This window comes from Chelon labrosus, assembly GCF_963514085.1.
Source record: "Chelon labrosus genome assembly, chromosome: 7".
NCBI lineage: Eukaryota > Metazoa > Chordata > Actinopteri > Mugiliformes > Mugilidae > Chelon > Chelon labrosus.
The window spans coordinates 13,532,460-13,554,295 of NC_140343.1; the positions used below are offsets into that span (position 1 = coordinate 13,532,460).

The following is a 21,836-nucleotide window of genomic DNA, read 5'->3' on the forward strand; positions in this document are numbered from 1 at the left end:
ATGTTCACGGGCATATTCCAAGATGACAATGCCAGGATTCATGGGGCTCAGATTGTGAAAGAGTGGATCAGGGAGCATGAGACATCATTTTCACACATGGATTGGCCACCACAGAGTCCAGACCTTAACCCCAATGAGAATCTTTGGGATGTGCTGGAGAAGGCTTTGCTCAGTGGTCAGACTCTCCCATCATCAATACAAGATCTTGGTGAAACATTAATGCAACAGTGGATGGAAATAAATCTTGTGACATTGCAGAAGCTTAGCGAAACAATGCTACAGCGAATGAGTGCTGTAATCAAATCTAAACGAAATATTAGAGTGTGTGACCTTTTCTGTGGTGGCAACTTTTTTTTTATTTTTTGGCCAGGCAGTGTATTTTGTGACATGTTACAGGTTGAAACAAAAACTGAAATTGAAGTAAGCACCGAATCTGATCAGTGACTGTCTCATGCAAACAAAGTTACATTTACTTTATGATCACATGTTCACAAAACTGCTGTGTCTAACGTACACATGTCCTGTACTTTAATAATGTTTCTCTGTGTGTATCTGTTGTCTGGTCTTATTATTATTACTACTTACTGTGGCGCCAGTCTGTCTAATCCATTCCACGCTCATACACGCACACACACGTACAGTAGATAATGTAATGGGAGTATAATGTTGCACTCTGGGATATGCTGCATCACACAATTATAGGTGGATAGTCTCTCTCCTCTTTCAATCACACACACACACACACACACACACACACACACACTCACAAAGCCCACTGCCCACCCATCTCCTCACACACCCACAAGCTTACACTCCACCGCTCGCCAGGGACTTAATGCTGACATCATCACATTGTTAGATGTGTGTGTGTGTGTGTGTGTGTGTGTGGGTGGGTGGGTGATGTGTTTTTTTTAATTTTTTATTTGCTTGCGTGTATTTTTTCTGATCTCCCCATTATTCCAGACGAAGGTGCACCTGCCCTGTTGCCCCATAGGGGACCAGTGGCGCCGTAGTGGCGAGGGCACGGTGATCATCTGCTTTCTGTTAATTGCCCTGCTGCCCCACATCACACAGGAGAGTTAGCTATCAGCAGATGCAGCATGCTCAATCTAGCTGAGACCCTGTGGGATATATTCGGGACATGCTGTACTTTTTATTTATTTATTTTTTTTATGAGAAAAGCTTACTGCAAAGTTCACTACTGTGGTTCTATATGCCTGCATGTTCCTTAATTTACTTAAGCGAATTCTCTGTCTTTGGTTTACATTTCAGCAGGTCACTTCTCACTCAAAATTGTGGCCCTCTACTGGTCCATCCAGGCACTGTCCCACTGCTCAGTAGTAAAGTCAGTGTGCTGTATATTTATGGTTGCAAATAATTTTGAAAACAACAAAAGACTTTAAGATTTAAAGATTTCTCGTGCGCGTATTTCTCGTGCGCGTATTGTTTGGCTTCTTGAAACTTTTTTTGACCATAAATAAGAAAACGCGCTGGAGACCTAATGATGAAAATATTCAAATAAAGAAAGGAAAAATGAAATGATCCCTATATATTTCTCTCATTGCTGCTATCTCGGGGTACATCCGTTAGAGCCGCTGCTGTAAATCCTGCGCCTCTTTCATCTCTGTGTGCCACCTCAGGGGTGATAAAAGTATTCCTGGTGAATGTATGAGTGCTGTACATCCCTCGCGTTTCCATCAGATTTAGAATGGGAACAGATTAGGGGTTTGAGTTAGAGGCGGGTACGCACATATTCATACTGGCACTGCAGATATTTACATGATCCTATCCTGAGCGACGAGTGCGACAATACAGTGTGTTTCCACGTCTTGTAAAAAGATATAATATAAAAATATAAAACATAGGCATGACGTAGGATGTATTTATTGTGTTGCATGTGTATTTTATGATCTGAGAGAGGGTGAGGGTGATGTGAAATATATTTCTTGGCTCTCTAAGACAGACGTATACACAGATAAAAACAAACAGACGCACAACTACTGCCTCTGTATTAAACATATCAGCAGAGAAAACAAGATTACTCCTATAAACAGCAAATGTGCTGTATTTAAATAACGCTCCAAGATTTATGACTGCTTTTATCAAAATAACTTCTTAAGCGCACCGCATAATCCGGGCTCGGGTGAAGCGCTGCGGGTATGATCTGATATTGACCGAGCTGATTCGGCTAACTCACCTTGAAATTCGTCGAGGTCTAAAAGCTGCCAATCCTGTGACAGGTCGGTTAATTAAATACACCGGTGAAATCGGAGCCAGCGCGGAAGGCTGGAGTCGTTTTTATAGCACCTTTAACAGCAAGTGGTGTGTATAAAGCCACCTGATGGATGTACACCCCCTGGGTGTTTTGATGCAGCCATCAGGTGAGAGTGTCTTATTCTGTCATGTTTCAGTCTCATCAGAGGGCTGTTCCTGACCTAAGAAAGCCACTAACGGCCTGTTGTCTCCACAAGTGAGAGGCTCTCGGCTCTCTCGTTACAGGAAAGCCCATAATTCACAACTGTTATTGCTTCCTGCAGAACCTGACTGCTGCTAGCTAAGACTTCTAATCCCCCTGTTATTTCACATCATCAGCCCCGACTGTAACATACATCTCTGATACTTTATGCACCCTCACATAGTGTAGCAGAAAATTACAATTAACCCCTAAACAGTGAAAATGAGTGTCGTGCTTCACCTCTCCTCAGCTCTGCTGCACGAAAGGAGCCAAAACACAATCTACGACTTCCTGCTGCACACCTGATTCTCATTCCTCACCGGTTGCGCGGGTTCGTCCCAGTAGAAGGACTAATAAATATACTGTACCGCCACATACAATATACAGCAGGCCGACCAAATCACAAAGCAAGTGTAGGTTGCCTAGTAACAGTGTCTCCAGAAAGCTTTGTTGCCACTTGATTTGCATCCAAAAAAGATAGAAGGATGCTCCAGGATTATATATGCCGTCATGGTGTTTGTGTATTGTATCGTTTTTTTTTTTTATGGGTTTTGCTATTTTGCTCAGCACGTCGGTCAAGGGTCGTTGTTTTTAAACGGGCTTTATAAATAAATTTGACTTGACGTGTTTTTGCGCGCGCACGTACTCACTTCCTCGCACATGAATATACATACCAACATGGCTGACACGCCTGAGATGATTCGGAGGCTGTTTTCTGCTTGGCTTGGTATGCAAAACAAAAACATGTAGCTGTGCTTTAAAAACAATGAGCCTATCTAACATCTGGCGTCATTTTGGGGTGCCAAGAAATATTGCCTCTTCAATTAGCACGCGCAGAAGGAGTAAAGAAATATGTTGTTCAAGCCGAAATGTTTGCAAACGGACAAACTATTTGCCGTAATGAGCTTGCGGGGGATCTGTGGAGCTTGACAGCTGCACGGGCATATCGGGAGACATTTAACCTTCCTAACAGTTGACAGCGTAAACGTTTGACAAGCTGAAAGTGACAACAGTGAGATATAGAAAAATAAAAGGGAGTAGATGAGTGTGCGCAGTTGTGTGTCCGGGCGTTGTGGGTTTCGTCCTGAACGAGCGGTTTTGCCTTTGTCTGGGAGAGTGCTCAGAGCAGCGGTGATTGGCGTGTCCTCTACGCTTGATTGATTTGAAAATATAGACAAGATGTCGCCCGTATGAAAGCTACCAATTTATAAGCCTTCATCTCCAAACTTCAGAGGGAATCGGACGCCATCAAAATCAGAGCGGGAATTTGTAGCTTCCGATGGTTCAGAAGTAGAAAAAGCAAGCAAAGTGACACCTTGCTAAAGGCTGCCTAGTAGCTCTATGAAATCCTTTCCCTTTGTATTCTCCCTTTGTCTCTTTTTGTCCCTTTCTATCCGACTTTGTCTCTTTACTTGTCTCTTTCTCTGTCGTTTGCCTAGTCTCTCTATTCCTCTTTGCTGCATATCTCTCTTTATTCTGTGAGGCTGTGATGAGACGCTTTGGAAGTTAACTTGTCCCACAGCTTGCTGTGAAAGGAATGACCTTGATGTAGCGCACATACGGTTTGAGCTCGCCGTGTTGTTTCAGTGTGGGACTCTTTGCATATTCCTGTTTGTGGATGTGTTTCTGTTTCTCCGCAATCACTGAATTGTAAAACCATGTGTGAGTGCGTTATCATATGCAAGGAGCTTCTCCATTTTCTTCCCCCCCCCCTCATCCCACGCAGTGATAATTCTGTTTGGGAGCGACGGCACTGTACCACGTCAAGAGATGGGCAGGGGAGAGGCACAGGGAGGTACCATTTAGATAAAACAAATTGCCAGCTGCCGAGCAGGAGCAGTCACCGTTCAGATAAAACCAAAGGGATGTGTGGGGAAGTGTGCATTAGTGTGCATACGCAGAAGATTTGGTGCATTCTTATATTTTCTATGTGTGTCTGTGGTATCTAAAGGAGGTGCAGCTCCTTCATTACCCCAGGCTTTTCCAAGCAGTCTTTTTTCCACGACGAGGCATAGAGCCATTTTCTCTGGCCTATAACTATAATGCTGTGATGGGAAAAGCAGCAGTAATTAAAATCAATAGCCAGGACTTTTCCAGTCTCCGGCAAGGTCACTCACTGCCCAACAGAGAGAAAGAAAGGGAGAAACTCAGAGAAGTGGGGTTGCATGGATGGGCAGAGACAAACGGGGAAATATGTAAAGAGGTGAAGTGTCATCTTATTTTAATTAACCTGCAACTTGGAGGGCTGGTACCGCGGTAATACACCAGTGTGTAGGAGAGGGGGTTGTATGAGCGTACATGTGTCTGTGAATGTGTCATGTGGATGTCTTTTTTGTCCTTGTTGGCCAGTTTTGTTCACCAGAACGCTCTGCTCCAATCCAACGTGCCCATGCTGTTTTAGTCTTCGGGTTCTAATGGGGTAAACATAAAATAATTTGCTCGAATTGGTCAATCTTTTCCAAGATTGACCATTTCCTTGTGTTTTTGTCCTTCTGCTTCTCTGTCCTGCTTTGCCGGCTGTAAGATGGCCCTGGTAATCTGTCTCCAGCTGGCAGTCTGGGTGTGGTATATATGTAGCTAACCACTAGCTGCATTAGTATTCTGCTGAGATAGCCACAAGCAGAGACATTTTCCTTTCTCCTCTGACGGAATAATCAGCCATGCCGTTCTCTCTGTTCCTTCCGTCTGCTTGAAAGAAGCTGAACGATTTAGCTTTTTTGTTTCTCTAGGTAACTATGGGGACAACGTCAAGAGTTTGAAAAATGCACGTGAGTGCGTTCACTATGCATTTCTTTGTAAGATCTTTGCCAAACCTGATGTATTAGGTGTCTGAGTAAACACATCAAACTCTCATGTGTCTCCTTCCTGTCCTCCCTCCTCAGGGGTGAGTCAGGGGGAGAAGTTCACTCTGTCAGAGTTAGCAGAGCAGTCTGTCCTGTTTGTTGATTATCAGGTCCTGTTCCTATCAGAGCCCCGATAGCATCTTCATCTGATCTGTTGCCAGAGTCGCTAGCTCACTAGCCAGCCCCGCCATCACACAGCCGCTACTCTGCTAGCAGCCGCACCTTCCCGTATATCTCCGTATCAGTCCCAGATCTGCCATCACCCTGCTCTCTCATCTTCTTCTTATCTCCTTATTCCACCTTTCTCGCAGGACCCAGCTCGCACTACCCCAAACCCACCAATCACTCATCATCCTCATCTTTTTTCTTTTTTTTTTTTGCTTTTATCCTCCACTCTCAGAGCGTCTGCCAGAGCTCCTGTGGCAGCATCGTTGTTCCCATTGCTTGGTCTTCTTCGCATAAACTGTCAAGGCGGAATCAGTGAGTGACAGGACAAGACGAGAGATTTGGAGGTAGATGGAAAAACAGAAAAGTGGAGAGAAGATGAGAGAGCGGAGGCAAATGCAGTCGCTTGCATGCATCACATTTCATCAGGTCTTAATGGTGAAAGTTAAGTGAGAGGAGAGAGGAAGACAGAGACAGACAGATGAAGAGTGTGAAGAGAAAAAAAAAAAAACATTAGGTAAGCAGAGAAGTTCTGTGGACCACAGCAGTACTGTCCCGGATCCCATCGATTGTTCACGAGCTGCAGGGATCAGTCAGCTTTATTTAGCTCTGGGCTCGACATGCTACATGCAGATCAGTAAAGCATACAACCCCTACACACAAAAAAGACAGCACAATCCTAAACACTCCTCACCATACACTCAACACAATGCACAGATTAGACCCTTACCTGTCCTTACCTTACGCACACTATAACTTCAACCATAACATAGACATGTAGAGTCAAAAACTCATTGCAAATCACATTTTCATATTTTTGTGTAGACGACAAACCCAAATTAGACTTCATACAAAAGATTACATAAATTCAAACAGTGCCATCATTTCTCCCAGTCATATATAAGGTGCTTTCATTTAAAATGCAAAACTGAAAGCATCATTTGGCCACATTTGACAGTCACAAAGTGTAATGCTGCATTGTCTGATTGCAGTGTGTATTAAAAACAGAGGGTAAAAAGTTTCCAGTTCTTTCATATCAAATTAATGACATATAAAACATTTAATTTTGTATCAATATTGCTGGTTGTTTCCTTTTATTCTCCACTCAAGCTGCAGAGGTGGCATTCAGGTTGATCATCTTTTTTTGTAAATGATCTGAGCTACTGTTATCTCTTCAAATTGCATTTGTTGCATGGCCAACAAACAAACAAACAAAACTGCTTATATTTGCCTTAACAACAGTCTTATCAAATGCTAGGCAATCTTGGAAATCCACAGGATTGAAAAATAGTGATAGTGTGATACTATGGTACTATGATCACAAATGTTCTCTTTCTACTTAATCACTCCTGCCTTTTAGTTTTGATATTTTTTGATATTTTCTGAGAGAATGGTTGAGTTTGCGGATAAACAGAACAAAACAAATACCTTTTAGGTTTGCTTGTTTTAAGATTTGCTTCTTTACCAACTGAAATTAAAATCTCTGGAAGAAGGCAAACTGGCAAGTTGATGCACTTTTTTCCTTGTCTTGCAACAGTGCTGCGTTGTTATTATTTCTCATATATCCGTATGATCTAGTCTTAAATCTACTAGAGCTAATGTTAACTAAGGCCTGTCCTGTAAATTACCCCACTAATTTCTCTCTAATGTGTTTGTCTGTTTCAGGCAGAGGCTTCCAGCCAAAAACGTGTACTACTACCGTTGCCCCGACCACCGACGCAACTACGTCATGTCTTTCGCCTTCTGCTTTGACAGAGAGGACGACGTATACCAGTTTGCCTACTGCTACCCCTACACCTACTCCAGGCTGCAGCATTACCTGGCTAGTTTGGAGCGCAGGAACCTGCCCTATCTGCACAGGGAACAACTAGGACTCAGTGTGGTAAGTTGGGAGTTGGAAAGTGTGTGAGGGATGGCTATGACTGGAGCAGAGAAGTCGAACAGGGGTGAAGATTAGAGTTGGAAGGGCCTTGTGTGTGTGTGTTCAGATTAAGAAGACCCAGATTGGTAAATTAGGTGTGCCTGCGGGCCATAACTTCAGCCTCTCATGTTATTATTAGGATTGTTGCGCTCTGAGATGACGGACTGTAAGCCTCTGGGTGTGTGTGTGTGTGTGGGTGCGCGCGCGTATGTGTGTGTAAATGGTTTTGTGTGTAATCAGCAGAGCTCTCACCTCGGCAGTTGGAGCTAGTGTATCATACACGCTGCCTCCAGTCTTGTCTGCTCTTATCAAATAATTGTAGGAGAAAAACTCATTAGAAATGCTTGAGAGATTACGACTTTTTCTTCTGTCCTCCAACATTTGTCAGGGGAAGCATGCTGCAAGGGGGGTACCATGAAAGTACAGGTATTTGTAAGGAGCACCTGACCATAAAATGCAGAAAGGACATTTAGAAACCACAGTAATGAAACGGCTGATGATATGGTTAAAAGAACAAGTGTGATACCTCTACAAATTAAAGAGCTGATGACCTACAATAGTAATAATATAAGATTGATGGCTTCATATTTAAATGTTCAGATTCTATCTTCAAAACCTGGACATGTGGAACATAAATTGTCTGATATCCTTTTTTTGAGTGGTAACACTTAAGGTGACGCTTTAAGGGATTGTATGATGTATCCAGTAGGATATATATATTCATATTCAGATAGATAGATAGATAGATAGATAGATATTATTATTATTTGGTTCCAGTCTTAACACAGGAAAGCAAAAACACAAATAATCTTATCAACTAACCGAGTGAAGTAGTGGTAGGACAGTATTTAGTTTGTTAACTTTCACACTTCTGCCGTTTGTAGCTATAAACTGTATTCGATGTTAAAAAAAAAAAAATAATAGTAATCATCGTGGGAAAACAGTGTAGTAAAATATACTTTCAAGTTAAAGGAGCAGTGTGTAGGATATAGAGACATCTAGTGGTGAGGCTGCAGATTGCAACCAACTTAACATTCCTCCTTTTCCAAGCGGGTAAATGGTCTTGTATTTATATAGTGCTTTTCTACCTACTGATACTCAAAATGCTTTACAGTAACATGACATCGGGGTTCAGTGTATTTCTGCTAGTAGATCCCTCTAAAAAGGTTACTGAATGCCACCATTCCTACTTACTATTCCTACTTTTCCATATGTACTAATACCTGCGCTGCGTGTTGCATAGTGTAAATTCTAAGCTGTAGATTTCAGGCTGTGCAGCAGACTGTTTTTGCTTTATTTTTAAGCCACGTCATTTCTCTGAACAGGACAGAGGAGAAAAGAGAGAGGACAGCCTTGGTTGATTTGGCTCACAGAGTCAGTATTAGTATTCATAGTCATAGCGAGGTTTTATGACCGTATTTTTCTCTTTATGTTCTCTGGGCCTGGGTGGCAGACAGCTTAGCCCCACCCTCTCATATCTCTTTCTCTGTCTGCTCCCTCTGTCGCTGTTACCTTCTCCCCCCTCTCCATCACATGCACACATGCTCCTACAACACACACACACACATACAGGTCAGAGGGAAAATGATGAGGAGAGATTTTTGGCTGCATCAAAGTTTAAAGACGGATTGCTGTAATTTTCAATGCGGAGTCTTTTGAAACGCCAGAAAACGGCAGGGACACCACAATAGCTTTAACCTTCTAATGGGTACAGTCATCTCATAAGCATGGAAATAAGAGCCAGGGCCATTTGCACTCATTCTTCTATCTTGCTGACTAATTTGTTTTCTGTAATGTATTCCTCTGAATACAATCTCTGCTGTCCAGCCTGCACTGGGAATCTTGGGACACTGTAACAAAGGTTGTTTCTTTTGAATTTGTACCTCGATCTCTTGTCATCATTATGAGTGAGGCAGTGTTTACAGATTAATTTCTATTTCATTATTCACTTACTCGAACGAAGGCACACAAAAGCAGAGTGAATGTGTAAATTACTTTGGACCAGACTGAATTCACTTCAGTTGAGATGTACTTGAAGAAGTCACTTTAATTGAAGGAGAGAGAGGCAAATAGAGGGGTAGAGACGGAGAGAGAGAGATGTAACATGTAGCTCTGGGATGAATGAAAAGGGCAAGCTGGGAGGATTTGAATAAAACTTTCTCATCAGCCTCTTGATTCTCTTCGCTTTCGCCTCATTTTCCCCTTGCCAATCGAGACTTTATGGTGAGAGCGAAACTCCACTGTTAACTTTCTTTTCTACATAAAACAGAGAGTTGGTAAGTCCCCAAGTCTCCCAGGATGTTTCTGTTGATTTTTTACGTCATCTGGCAAAAAAAAACCCGCACCGCCTTCTTTCTCTTTTCATTGAAAGAGAAAGAGAAACAAGAACATTGATTTTGCAGATGGAATTTTCAAATAAATCTCACCTATATCTTAGAATAAAGCCTGGACACTTTGCAGCTGGATATCTGCTAACTTTTTTCAGTTAAATATGCATTACAGCCTCAGTCCTTTTTCCTTTCTTTGTTACCCTTTTCATCTTCATTGTGTTTGATTCCAGCATTAAGACATCAACAAGGTTCCTCAATCTGTGTGATTATTGTTGTTGTTGTTGTCGGTTTTTAGTCATCTAAGTAACGCTGGAAAAATCATCCTAAGCTTCACAGACCAAATCCATCATACGTCCTTTCATTTCCTCATTTGTGAATCACAGTTTTGTATCGCCTTACAGACAGTAAGCGTTTCAGATTTAAAACTGCCCTGTAATTGGAGCCCAACCACAAATGTTTTTACTTTGGTTAACAGTTTATTACAGAAGTTTCCTCATTGCCGTTAAAACCCTCGAAGGCCTGTTCCTGCCCTGTATCTTTGAATTATTTATCCTTGATCAACCTGTACATGTACTGAGGTCCTCAGGCAAGAACTTGTTGGCTGTTCCCATATCAAGGTGTAAGACTAACATGGACAGGGCTGAAAAACCTCAAGTGGATACTATTATCATTCATTGGTTTCCTCAGTTTTAGTCCTATTCTGGATAATCATATCACACACTGTTTCTGGTCTAAATATTTCATATTTCTTGTTGTTCACCTGAAAACCACCTGAAAACAAATGAGCCATCAGGAGATCACCGGGATGTTCCTTTTGTGCGTGTTAAGAGGCGTAGAAGCAGTTGTCCATGTCCATCCTCCGATAAAGCTTTTAGGCTACGGCTAGCAGCTGGTTAGTTGAAGAACAGGAAACAAAGTCCACTTGGTTTGTTAAACCAAAATGTAAAAGCAACAAGCAATTTTATATTTCAGTAGGGGTTACGGGAGCAGTTGCCAGGCAACCGGCAGCAACTCCTGGAAATTACTGCACCCCGCCAAGAAATAAGGTAGCACCTGTAAACCAGTAAATTGTTGTGCCACACTTCAGTTTTGCATTGATCAAAATAAAACACAGGATCTGACATGTTCATTAGTGAACTGGTGCTGGTGTTGGTGTTTTGTTACTGCACAGAGCCACTTCCCAAATGCCTCCCCGTTTCCAGTCTTTGTGCTAAGCTAAGCTAACAATCCTTCTATTTAATGAACAGATATGAGAGTGGTATGGATCTTCTCATCTAACTCTCAGCTAAACGGCACATACGCATATTTTCTAAGATGCTTTTTTAAGCACAATTTATATTGGTTATTCCCGCCTGTGTGTATTTATTATGGTGGCACATTTATGTTTCTACAAGTAATACACATCAGACGAATATGGTTGTACAGATAAACCGAATATTGGCCTTTTAACTTGAGTGAATTTTCCTATTCCTAAAACACACAGGGCCTAACACACACCTCTATATAGACACACACACACACACGACCCACAAAGACACAAGACAAATACCAGAAGATTTTCTCATAATCCCCCGAGGAGACGGTTTTGGATTCTTCCTGTTCCTGCTCTGCTGGGTTCATGGCCCTGCGTCTGCTCCTCTGGTCTCTGTCTGTCTGAACATTTCCTTTTGTAGACCATCCTGACAGTATCTCAGTAAACCTCTCTCTCTTGCTCCCCCTGAGGCGTCCATGTCCACAGAGACGAGGAAAAAGAGACAACACAGTTTTGACCTGCTACAATACTAACAAGCGTCTTTGAAAAGAAGCCTACTGTTTCCTGCTTTCAAACTATTTCATCATTTCTTTATGGTTCTCAAGTGTCCCCCCCCCCCGGCCATCTGGAATTGAAAGCACCTTATTTGCTCACCTTGCCTGTTGACAAAGCGTTTTTTTTTCTTCTCACCAGTAGGCAGTGTCTGCCTGGGAGTTGCGGAGGCAGCAGTTTGAGGTTTTTCTTCTGCAGGCCCCGGTGGGGAGGGCAGGGCTATGACACTATTAGTCACCTCTGACACAGCGCAGCCTCTTCCTGTACGCCAGATGGAGGGAAAGTGTAAATGAGAGACCGCAGGGTGGGAGAGAGGACAGGCCACTGACCAGCCTTAAGCCTGCATGCAACTTACCAGGACTGTCCTTGCTCACTATTACACTGTGATGCAGTCCACATACCCACATCAAGCAAAACTATTGATCTCGAAATCACGGTGCAGAGATGTCACATCCACTCAGCTCTATTTTTCTTTTTAAATCTCACCAATCAAAGCAAGATTATGATTGATCACTTGTACTGTGTTGAAGAAAAGCTGCGGTCACTGTCAGCTGCAGTGATTTAACATTACTTAGACTGTTGTGATTGAATTTTAGACCTAATCCTGTCCGCTATCAGTGTTCAGGTACCATGTCTGGCTGTCTGCTCAGTGGGAGTGGAGTCTCGGAGAGCTTTCTTTTTTTTTCCGTGCCCTATGTTTGGAGCAAGAAGAGGGGAGTGGAATGGGCACTGCAGCTATATCTGCCTCTCTCTCTCTCTCTCTCTCTCTCTCTCTCTCTCTCTCTCTCTCTCTCTCTCTCTCTCTCTCTCTCTCTCTCTGTCTCTCTCTCCTTATCTCTGTGTTTGTACACTCTGTGCCAAGATCCAATCAATAGCCACTCCAGCCGTGGAGAGAGGAGAAGGTCAGCAGCCACACCGGAGAAGCCGGGGTAGACAAAATGATGGAAACACAGGAAGCGCCATAGGATGGGTATCATGCACTGCTCTCGTGTTAACGACAGACCTTCCAACGTGAATCTTTCACCGTCGCATTTTGCATTTTTGACGTCATGTTACACACCTCTTTATTGTAAAACAATATTACAGATATATTAAGTAATAATTGAGCTGTCTAACACGTCAGGAACTGTTTTACTACAGGTTGATTGGCATTCGTATCTCCCTAGCAAGGCTTTTGCATAGATCATACATTGTCATCAACTAATAGAACAGAATCCATTGTGACGAAGTGCCAGTTTTAATTACAGTAACTAATTAATGCCAGTTTTCTCTGAAAGCGGACTCTGATATCTGAGTTCTTGACACTGGAGCTACTCTGTGAATGGCTCTATGATTCGTTTGTAATGAAGAGAGCCCTCCAGCCGCTGACTGTCTCCTTCAAAGGCCAGCACCTGAATAGCCAATCAGCACTTTACCATGTGGATGAGTTGATGCCGCAAAGTGAAACCACGTGGAAACCGCGCTGACTTTGTATTCCAGTGGTGAGAATCCAGACTGGTTTGTTGAGACACAAACAGATTTAATCATACATTAGCCTAGAAGTAAAAATGCCATATTCAGTTTGTATTACAGTGTTAAAATGTCTCACCACTAATGAGACAGATGGGCCTAGAAAGGCTCCATATTCTCCCAAACATATCTGTTTTGTCGGCATATATTCAAGACAGACATAGGCACTTAACCAGTCAAGCAAGCTGGCACCACTCAAGTAAGTAAACTGCTTTTCCCCGACCTGAGAGGTAAACAGCTCCAGATAACATAGAATCTTTTTTTTAGCAGCAGCAGCCTGTTCATGAATGCATTAGCTGTGACCTAAGCATCAAACAGCAAAAAAAAATCCATTATAAAAGGGGAAAATGCAGGAGAAACAACACAGTTACAGATACAGCTATATATAAGCTGGTGGATATTAAATTTTCAGTTCATGTTTTTGTACTTCCTAAACTAAATCTTTGTCTTGCGATTGTTGCTAACTTTACAGGTCCCCGCATTCCCCCTTAGCCATTTTGTTTCCCTTTATTTGCCTGTCATAAATTGTTCTGTGTTGGCCTCGGGAAGTTTTGCATTTCCCTTGGCAGCCGCTAACGGGTATCTGAATGAAAGGACTAGACTCTTTATCATCTAATGATATGTTAATCACGGCCTACAGCACCGCGGCATCAAAACTGTAAGGAAATTCCTCAAAGATTGAAAGGTCATCGCTGTATCTTCGCAGGTATCTTGGCAACATTTCTTGTTTTTAATGCGGCTTTCTGTGTCGCTCCGTTAGTGAGTGACCCTTATTATATCGGGCGCTACTCAGCGTCATGGCGGTATCTGTGGGCTAGCGCAAGAATCTGAAGAAAAGGTTGAGCAGTGAGTGTCCTTTGGCCACAGACAGTTGACTAAGGAGGCTGGTCCAGAGGGAGCAAGAAGATAAGCATGTTTATGATCTATGTCCTTATAGTGCTGCATGGCCTCTTATCTCCAACCAATAGTTCCCCCAGGATTCTTGATGCTTTATTACACTTCTTCACCCTTGCATTGCTCCCACCTATGCGGCGTTCAAGAACACAGTAATAAGGGAGAAGTGGCGAGCACCAGGAGGAGGTGGGGAGGGCATTGTAGTTGTTAATGCATAGCCCGGTGTAAAAGGGAGGCAGAGCATGTCGGGCGTCTGTGGCGTGTTTAACTTTACAGTTTTCCACAAAGCAGCTCGACTGTGTGTGGAGAAAATATGACTGATAAACAGATTAAGGTATCACAGGTGAAGCTTTGTGAATTTGGTGTGTGATGTTCACGCAGGGCTGACCCCTTGTTGATCCTTATTATAATGCTGGCAGAAAAGCACACAGATTTTGGGTTACTCAGACAGAGATAATATTTGTTTTGGAAATTGGAACTTATTCACACCTAAATGGCTTAGCACCCTGACTCTGTGTCTCTGTGTATCTGTGCTCTCCCTCTCTCTCCTTCTCTCTTTTGCTTTTGCATGAATAGGAATTAAGCTGGTGGAAAGTTCTCTCAAATGGCTGAGGTCTGTGGGCCTACGGTGCATTGTAGACAAATTCTTTGGTTGGTTGGCGGTCGAGGACCTGGTTTATGAAATTAAACAGGAACGTTGTTTCAGACTGATCCTGCTGAGCAGTCAGGAGACACTCTTCTCTCCCTTTTCTGCCTCTCTTTGTTTTTTTTGGGCTTCAGAGGCAAATCTATTCCCATCCTCGCAGCTGCATTACAGCCATCTATCTGTCCTCCTCTTTGCCAATAGATATTTACTCTGCCCGTTTCCTAGATGACTCTCAGGATGGAGCGCTGAGCAGGGAACACTCACTCTGTCTCATTTGGGTGTCAGGACTCAGTTCCCCAGGGGGACACAAAGAGGAACAAAACAGATAGCATTCAAGGCTTTTAATAAATCAGAATACACCTTTCTGACACTGTAATTGCTTTTAACACTGCCTGGCCCAAATTCACCAACAAGCTGGAGAAAAAAGGCAAAGAGGGGAGAAAACAAGAGAACGAAAAAGACAGAGAGTGGAGAGTAACGCAGAGTGGGGCTGTACAGTAGATCATTTGTTCAGGGGGAAAAGAATGAAAATTAATGAAAAGAGAGTTGCTCGCCCTCCAAAGGCAGCCAAGCTTGAAATTCACTTTGAGGGAAACTTAATTTGTTGTAAATGGGCAAAAAACATATTACTGCACAGCGCGCAGAGAGGCTGCGCGGTGTGTCCGTCTGCTGCGTCTGTCTGTCGGCATGTGTTTGTGGCAGATGAGGAACGCTATGCTCTGAATAGCTCAGCTGAGAGGAGGGAAACACAGGAGCCTGTTAATAACTCCAGTAACAGCATTCTCTTTCTACATGACTGCTCTCCAGCACTAGCACGTCTGAATACAACTCCAGGATGTGGAAGAGAACTTGTCAAAAGTTAGCCACAAGAAGAAGTTTGGCCTGTTCACTTCAGGTGTGCGTGCGTGCGTGTGTGTGTGTGCATATGCATGGTTTTGTGGATGCTTCACATGTGATGAGTTACTGGTTGCTTTGGTCAGTCCTCCTGTGCTAGCTGTGAAGATATCCATCTTTAAAGCATCAGCCATTCTTGGTCAGTTTAAAAATGTATTTAAAGATTTCGTTTTTCATTGCAAGCAAGCAATGTTTCTAGACTTAATAGACAGTCGAACTGGAAGATATCCGCCACTGGTTTGGCTAACTCAAACATCCATAACCTCATATTCACTTCACACTAGGACGTTAACATTTTATGTACATAAGTGAACAAGAAAATGCATTGTGATGCTGGAATAATCTGAAAAACTGGGAAAATTTCCTTGAAAATCTAAATCGGAAAAACAAAGATTTTGGTAGACGTGTTTTTGACATTTTGCAGAAACGTGCATGTGTTACAGGTTGTAATATGTACTTTTCAGACACCATACTTTGCAGCAAGTGCAGATGTTATTTATCATTGATTCACAATTGGTTAAAACAAAACAAACATCTTAGCTCATGTTTGCAGCAACCAAAGGGGAAAACGAAACTGAACAACGTATTGTGTTTGTAGCCTGCATGTTTCTTCCCCATTTCAAATTCAAAGCACATGAACAGACAGTAAAAGACAGAAAATGGGTCTCTTCGACTTTGCAATGTGAGGAGCACCTGAATGCACTGTACATCCCTTGAACAGCAACTTTTAGGCTGAAAGTGAGGTGAGGGAGTTGCACTGCCAGTTAGTTCACGTTTGCCACCGTAGACATACGTTTACTGAAGGAAGGCCTCTGTCAGATTATTGCTTCCACAGCTAGCACTAATATTAGTCGTATCATACTGTGTTGACTGACTAGCTAACATCATTGTTTTGTCTTATTTTATTTGTTTTACTTTATTTTTATTATTTTAATGTTTTAATTTCTTATTTAAAGTTTAGTTCTGTCTTTTCTAATGTTTCTGTTCTGTCTTTGCATCTGTTCTTTTAAGCTCTAATCAAGCTCTGTAGGCATTTGCAGAATAACAATATAAATTAAAGTATTAGTAGTGTTAAGACTTACAAATAAATGGACTTTGACTCACAGATCAGTGAGAGGGTGACAGCGATGGGCTGAGGCAACCCTTCTTAAGCAGCTGGTATTAAAACAGATAGTGTGCATAGTGTTGAAGTACAATTTGTGTTTTTCCGTGCAGGCCATGGTGGCGACTTACTGATATTGAGTAACTGACAGGCAGCTAAGCTAGTTAAGGACCATATACAGCTGTAGTACGTCATAATGACAGTGCATGTTCTATGTGTGTAGGTCGGAGGTGTACGGTGTGGGGTTGAGGCCAAATCACAGCTAAACCATGCAGATTCTATTATACATGTTGCACATTATTATTTCACATCTTCTGACAAAACAGAGACCAGTCATTTGGTTTCTGCTGGTCGGATGTGGCCTATGGGCCGTTAATTGGGGTTCAGTGCTCTACAGTAACCATAGTTCATGTCCACTTCAAAACTATAAATCACTTAGTCAAGTTTAACAATAATAAAAATGGTTTATAAACTGACAAGCCTGAAAATAGACCAACATCTCCAAGGGACAAGTGAAGAGACAAGACAACCACTTAAAGGGAAATTGAGTTGAGGCGTGTGAGCCAGGTACCGCTCACAGTTAAGCATAACTCCGCATTTCCATTACTGGCATTCACCACAAGAGAAAGACAGAGGGAGAGAGGGGGGCTGTGCTCCATTTGGCCTTCCCGTTGTGCTGCTTGTTACAGAGCAGCAAGGGCGAGGACATCTGTTAAAACCATTTAAATGGAGTGTAGGCAGCATATGAGGCAGCAGGTATGATGCTGAATCTCTGTCAACTGATAATTAAACAGCAGCAGGTGGTAGGAGACGCCGTGTCAAACTTTAATTTCATCTTTTCACAGTTTTTAACTGTAGCGGAGTTAGTAAAGTCCCGTTTCTGTTTGTATTCAGCAAATGAAAGACTTTTTAAAATGTGTTTTAGCTTGCATTCTGTTGATATGTTCTGCACCAAGCCATTGATTTTAGTTGAGGTGGGAGGTATTTGCCATTTTATGGAAACCGTACCCAACTCCATTTATGCTGTGGCCTACGACACAGTTTGTCCACTCTGTAGTGTGTGGTTGCATGTCAATTTCAATGCTGCATGCATATTAGCTTGCATTTCTGCAGGTTAGTTCACTTTTGAATCGTAGACACATGGGATTGATCCATCCTGTATGTTTAGTGATAAGCTGGAGCCGGAAGCCAAGCGTGACTGACAGCTCATGGTTAAACTGTATGATTGTAGACTTGCTGCAGTTTTATCCTTGCCTGCAGTTATAGACCTCACAATTCAACAACCGTGTGTGTTAGGAATTCTCGATGAAGCAAACCAGACGTCACGTGTTATCAAACCGCCGGCCTGACCGGGGTACTGTTAGCGCTCAGCTTCCATTTCCTCTGTGTTCCCGCAGCACAGCCCCTCAAGTGGATGAGAGGGTTTGAATGCTTTATGTTCTTAACATGTTAAGTGTGTGCCAGACATCCTCAGTCTCAATGTACAGCACTCACTGAACTTCTCTATTAAGGCTTGAAGGGTCAGCATTTATATGCAGCACGTTGGTACATTGGCTACTCCATGGCTTGGCTGCCGCACTTTGGGTACTAGACATTTAATTACACTCAAAAAACGAGAATATAAGCTGAATATTTGTAGAATAAATCTGATCTTTCGTGTGGAATTTGCATCCTCTTCAGGCCATTGCTCCTCTCTCCAGTCTATTGGCCTCTCACCCTTCCTTGGGCAAGGGTTCTGACTCTTCACCCTCCCCCAGGCTCAGCCCCTCTGACTTGGGCCAGCAGCTCGGCACGCCTGGGGGGCCTGGAGACTCCCGATAACAAACTGCTCTAGCCAAGCCGCTGGCCTCCCCACGCCTACAAAGGCATTTACCCACCACAAACAAACACCTTGCTCTCATTCCAGGCAGGTCTTTCTTCTTTTTTTTCTTCTCTTCTTTGCCATCCTGCTCCCCACTTGCACAAAATACATTTTCTTTTCTCTTTTAGTCTTTCCTTTTTTTTTTTTTTTACCTGAAGTGAGAAAAAAAAAAAATGAAGGAAGTGACGGGTCCCATTTTTCCTCCACTTTTCTGTTCTCTCTCACCTCTCATGTTCTCGCTCTCCCACTGCTGCTCAACTGTGTGCATGCATGTGTGTGTGTGTGTGTGTTTCTCCCCCATGGTTGAGCGTCAGCCTAAGTGTGAGAGAGATGGATGCCAGAGTCCCTTTCTCTCTCCTAAGGTGCCATGTCTCCCCTCTCTCTTCTGCTGGGCTCGTCTGCACCTGCATATTATGATATAGTGCTTCTGTTCAGCCAGTCGATTGCCTTTAACAGGACTGGGGCTCACTGGCCAAATTGAAAGAGATTGCGGCCTCCTTTTCATCAGAGACACGGCGGAACAGGGTGCAGGGTCCGCAGGGCACGAGGGGGCATGGGCAAGGTATATGCCGGGTCTCTTTTTCTGTCGCGTTCGCTCGCACAACCCCATTTCTCTATCTGTTTTTCCGTCTCATTGTTTGATGCCATCTGATGGCAGTGGAAACATTTTGCGGGAAATGAGTATTCTGTTTCCCATCAATCCATTTCTCCATTTCCATTGATAGTGAGGGGGGGAGGGAGAAAGAAAATCAACAACAGTCTCAAAGAAAAATGTCTCCATTTTCCATTTGTTTCCCTCAAACTTTTGAGACACGTCATATACTATACGTGTGCCTTCTCTTTTCAAGTTAGCCTCTTCAGTGCTTTCTTTTTCTTTTTTTTTTTGTGGAGGACAGAGCTTGAAAGGACCCCCCTCTCTCTAATGAAAAAATCCCCCGCGTGTGCTTTAATGAGTAAGTAACACTTAGCGTGCGTATACTTTAAGTATAAGCTGCAGGCAGGCGTTTGAAAATGAGCCATGATAGTGAAAACATAGCTGAGAAACTAATTCTCATTCCAGTACATTAATACAGATAATACTAATGGTATTGATGCAATGCTAATCAGGTCAAAGGGAATGAACTAAATCACTATTAAGCTGCTGTCTTTAGGTCAAAGGAATCAATAACGTAAAGTTTATTGTGCATACAGTCATTTTTGCGTCTACAAATACCTCCTAGGTATAGTAAATTTTTACAACCATATCATGTCATATCCCTTCCTTCTGTAGCTGTATCCTGTCTCAGCCTGCTACTGATATGGCTCAATTTTAGTCTCATCTAATTAAATCTGTTCCATCTAATGTGCTGGAATTTAATTAGTGTCTAAGTTCCTCGTACCTTTCAGCGGGATCTAACTTTTTTTTTTTGTCAGCCAACTCAAATTAATCTTTTACTTCCGTTTGATCGTTTGAAGTTCTCTTCAATTGTCCACCATGAAGGACAGAAAATGAATGCATTCAACTCACTGCTTAGGATAATAGATTGACGATATCCAGACAGATTGCCGGCGACAGTTACACGGACTTGTGTCTGCATGCTAAGTTCCAAGGGAAGGACCGGTGACGGATGACTTCAAATAGCGGTGGACGTGTGAATGAGTGATGGAGACACAACTTTTTTCTCCTTACTTCCCGGCCTTTTTTCCCCCTCACCCTTCTTTGGTTGCTGTGGAAACGGCGGGCGGTACAGATTTGAGGCTCCTGTCACCTGTTGGCCCTGAAAAGTTGTTAAACTTTAGCGTCCTCCTGGCAGTTTTACACAGATGTGTGAGAGCAAGGAAAGGGTGAGGAACATACACATGTACGTGAAGACATACATTTGCGCGCGCACATACTGGCAGTACATTGAAAGAAATCTGCCATCTGTTTAGGTGTATTGACCTCGAGGTTCAGTGCTTTTTTTCTCTATTGAATCACAGAATAGTGACGGGAAAAGAAGGGCCAGGGTGAGAGAGGACAATAGAAAGGGCACTTGAAAAGGCAGTAACCTTTTTCTGCTGTGTGTGTGTTTGATAGAGACTCCCCATAGTACGCCATTGTGGAGCTGTCAAACTGCCTCTCCATGAATTCAGAGTGACGCTCGAGAGCTACATAACGCCTTGTCTCGGGCTCCTCCAATGTCCATCTTCTTTCATTCATGGATCAATAGTTGTCTTTATTTTGGATTCTTTCTTCTTCTCCTCGCCCTCCTTCCCTCCATTTGTCTTTGACAGGGCTGCCCTAAATGTCTGCTTTAACTAGCTGCTCACAGCCCTCCTCAAAACACATTTACATACACATCAATCACGCTGTCAAAGGTAAAGGCATGACGCCGTGTAAAAACCAGAATTGGATTATGGCCTTGTCTCATCCCTGACACTGACTGCTTGGCTGACTGGCTGACTGGCTGACTAGACTGTTGATGCGCAAGTTAAACATCCTGAATTGTTATTGGCTGGTGTTTTTCCCATAGTGCTTAGTGTTTACTGCAAGCATGTCTCAGTGTGCCCGACAAGGTCTGCAATACCAAGAGATATGTCTTAGCTGCTCCTGCATTACTTGTATGTGTCTAATTTAACAATGAAAATAGTGTTTGTGGTATCAGTGTTAATGAAACATAGCTCTTCAAGTCATTCAAAGATTTATAGAGGAATCCTTTATAGAGGATTCATGGTGTGAAAGATTTCCACTTAGGTAAAACAACAGCTACTAGAGATTGGTTAAAAGAAATGTATGTTTAGAGATGGGAAACAAACAACGATCTCTCATATCAAACCATGTGGACAGCCAAGAGCAGAAGACCCTGTGTTGTTTTTTTAATGCACCTGAAGAATCAACCGCTGCTGTTCTCTTGAGGACACTTGTGGCCCCTCCCCGCTGGTCAATAATAAAAGGCCCAATTAACCAGCAGCATGTGGCCCACCGCAACATTTTTAAATAAAAAATTTAGAAGCCTTCTGAAGTCAGGTTCAAACAGTGGAGCCCGGGGTTAGAGGCGAGGAGTGTGAGAAGAAGCGCCGATGCAGGAAGCCCTCTGTGGCCGACGCTCGGAGACAGCAGCGTGTATCACCAGGCTCATCATCACGGCTCATTTGAGTGTTTGATCCGAGGAAAGGCGTTCACTCCTCAACGCGGACTTCATATCACCCAAGGGTGGCGTCGCCGTAGCTTATATCGGCAAACACAGTATGATGAGGGGAAAAAAAGAAGCGCGACCCCCAAGGTATTGCCATCTGCTGGCGTATAGCTCCCTTATTGCCTCTTTCAAACGCAGGTAATTAACAAATACTACGCCTTACTGTAAATGCTATTTTTGCACTATGTGTGAGGACGGTGGAAAACATCACAGGAGCTGCAGCCTGTTAATTAGACTGCATTTATGGCAATTAAAAG

General features: G+C 42.9%; 1 protein-coding gene across 1 annotated transcript in view; it reads left to right on the top strand.

The window, feature by feature from the left end:
- agbl4 (AGBL carboxypeptidase 4) overlaps positions 1-21,836 on the top strand; it is a 256,733-nt gene that overhangs the window by 130,129 nt on the left and 104,768 nt on the right. The window contains exon 5 of the mRNA XM_084549003.1: positions 7,129-7,345. Within this exon, the coding sequence (XP_084405129.1) occupies positions 7,129-7,345 (217 nt within the window). The remainder of the gene's footprint in view (positions 1-7,128; positions 7,346-21,836) is intronic.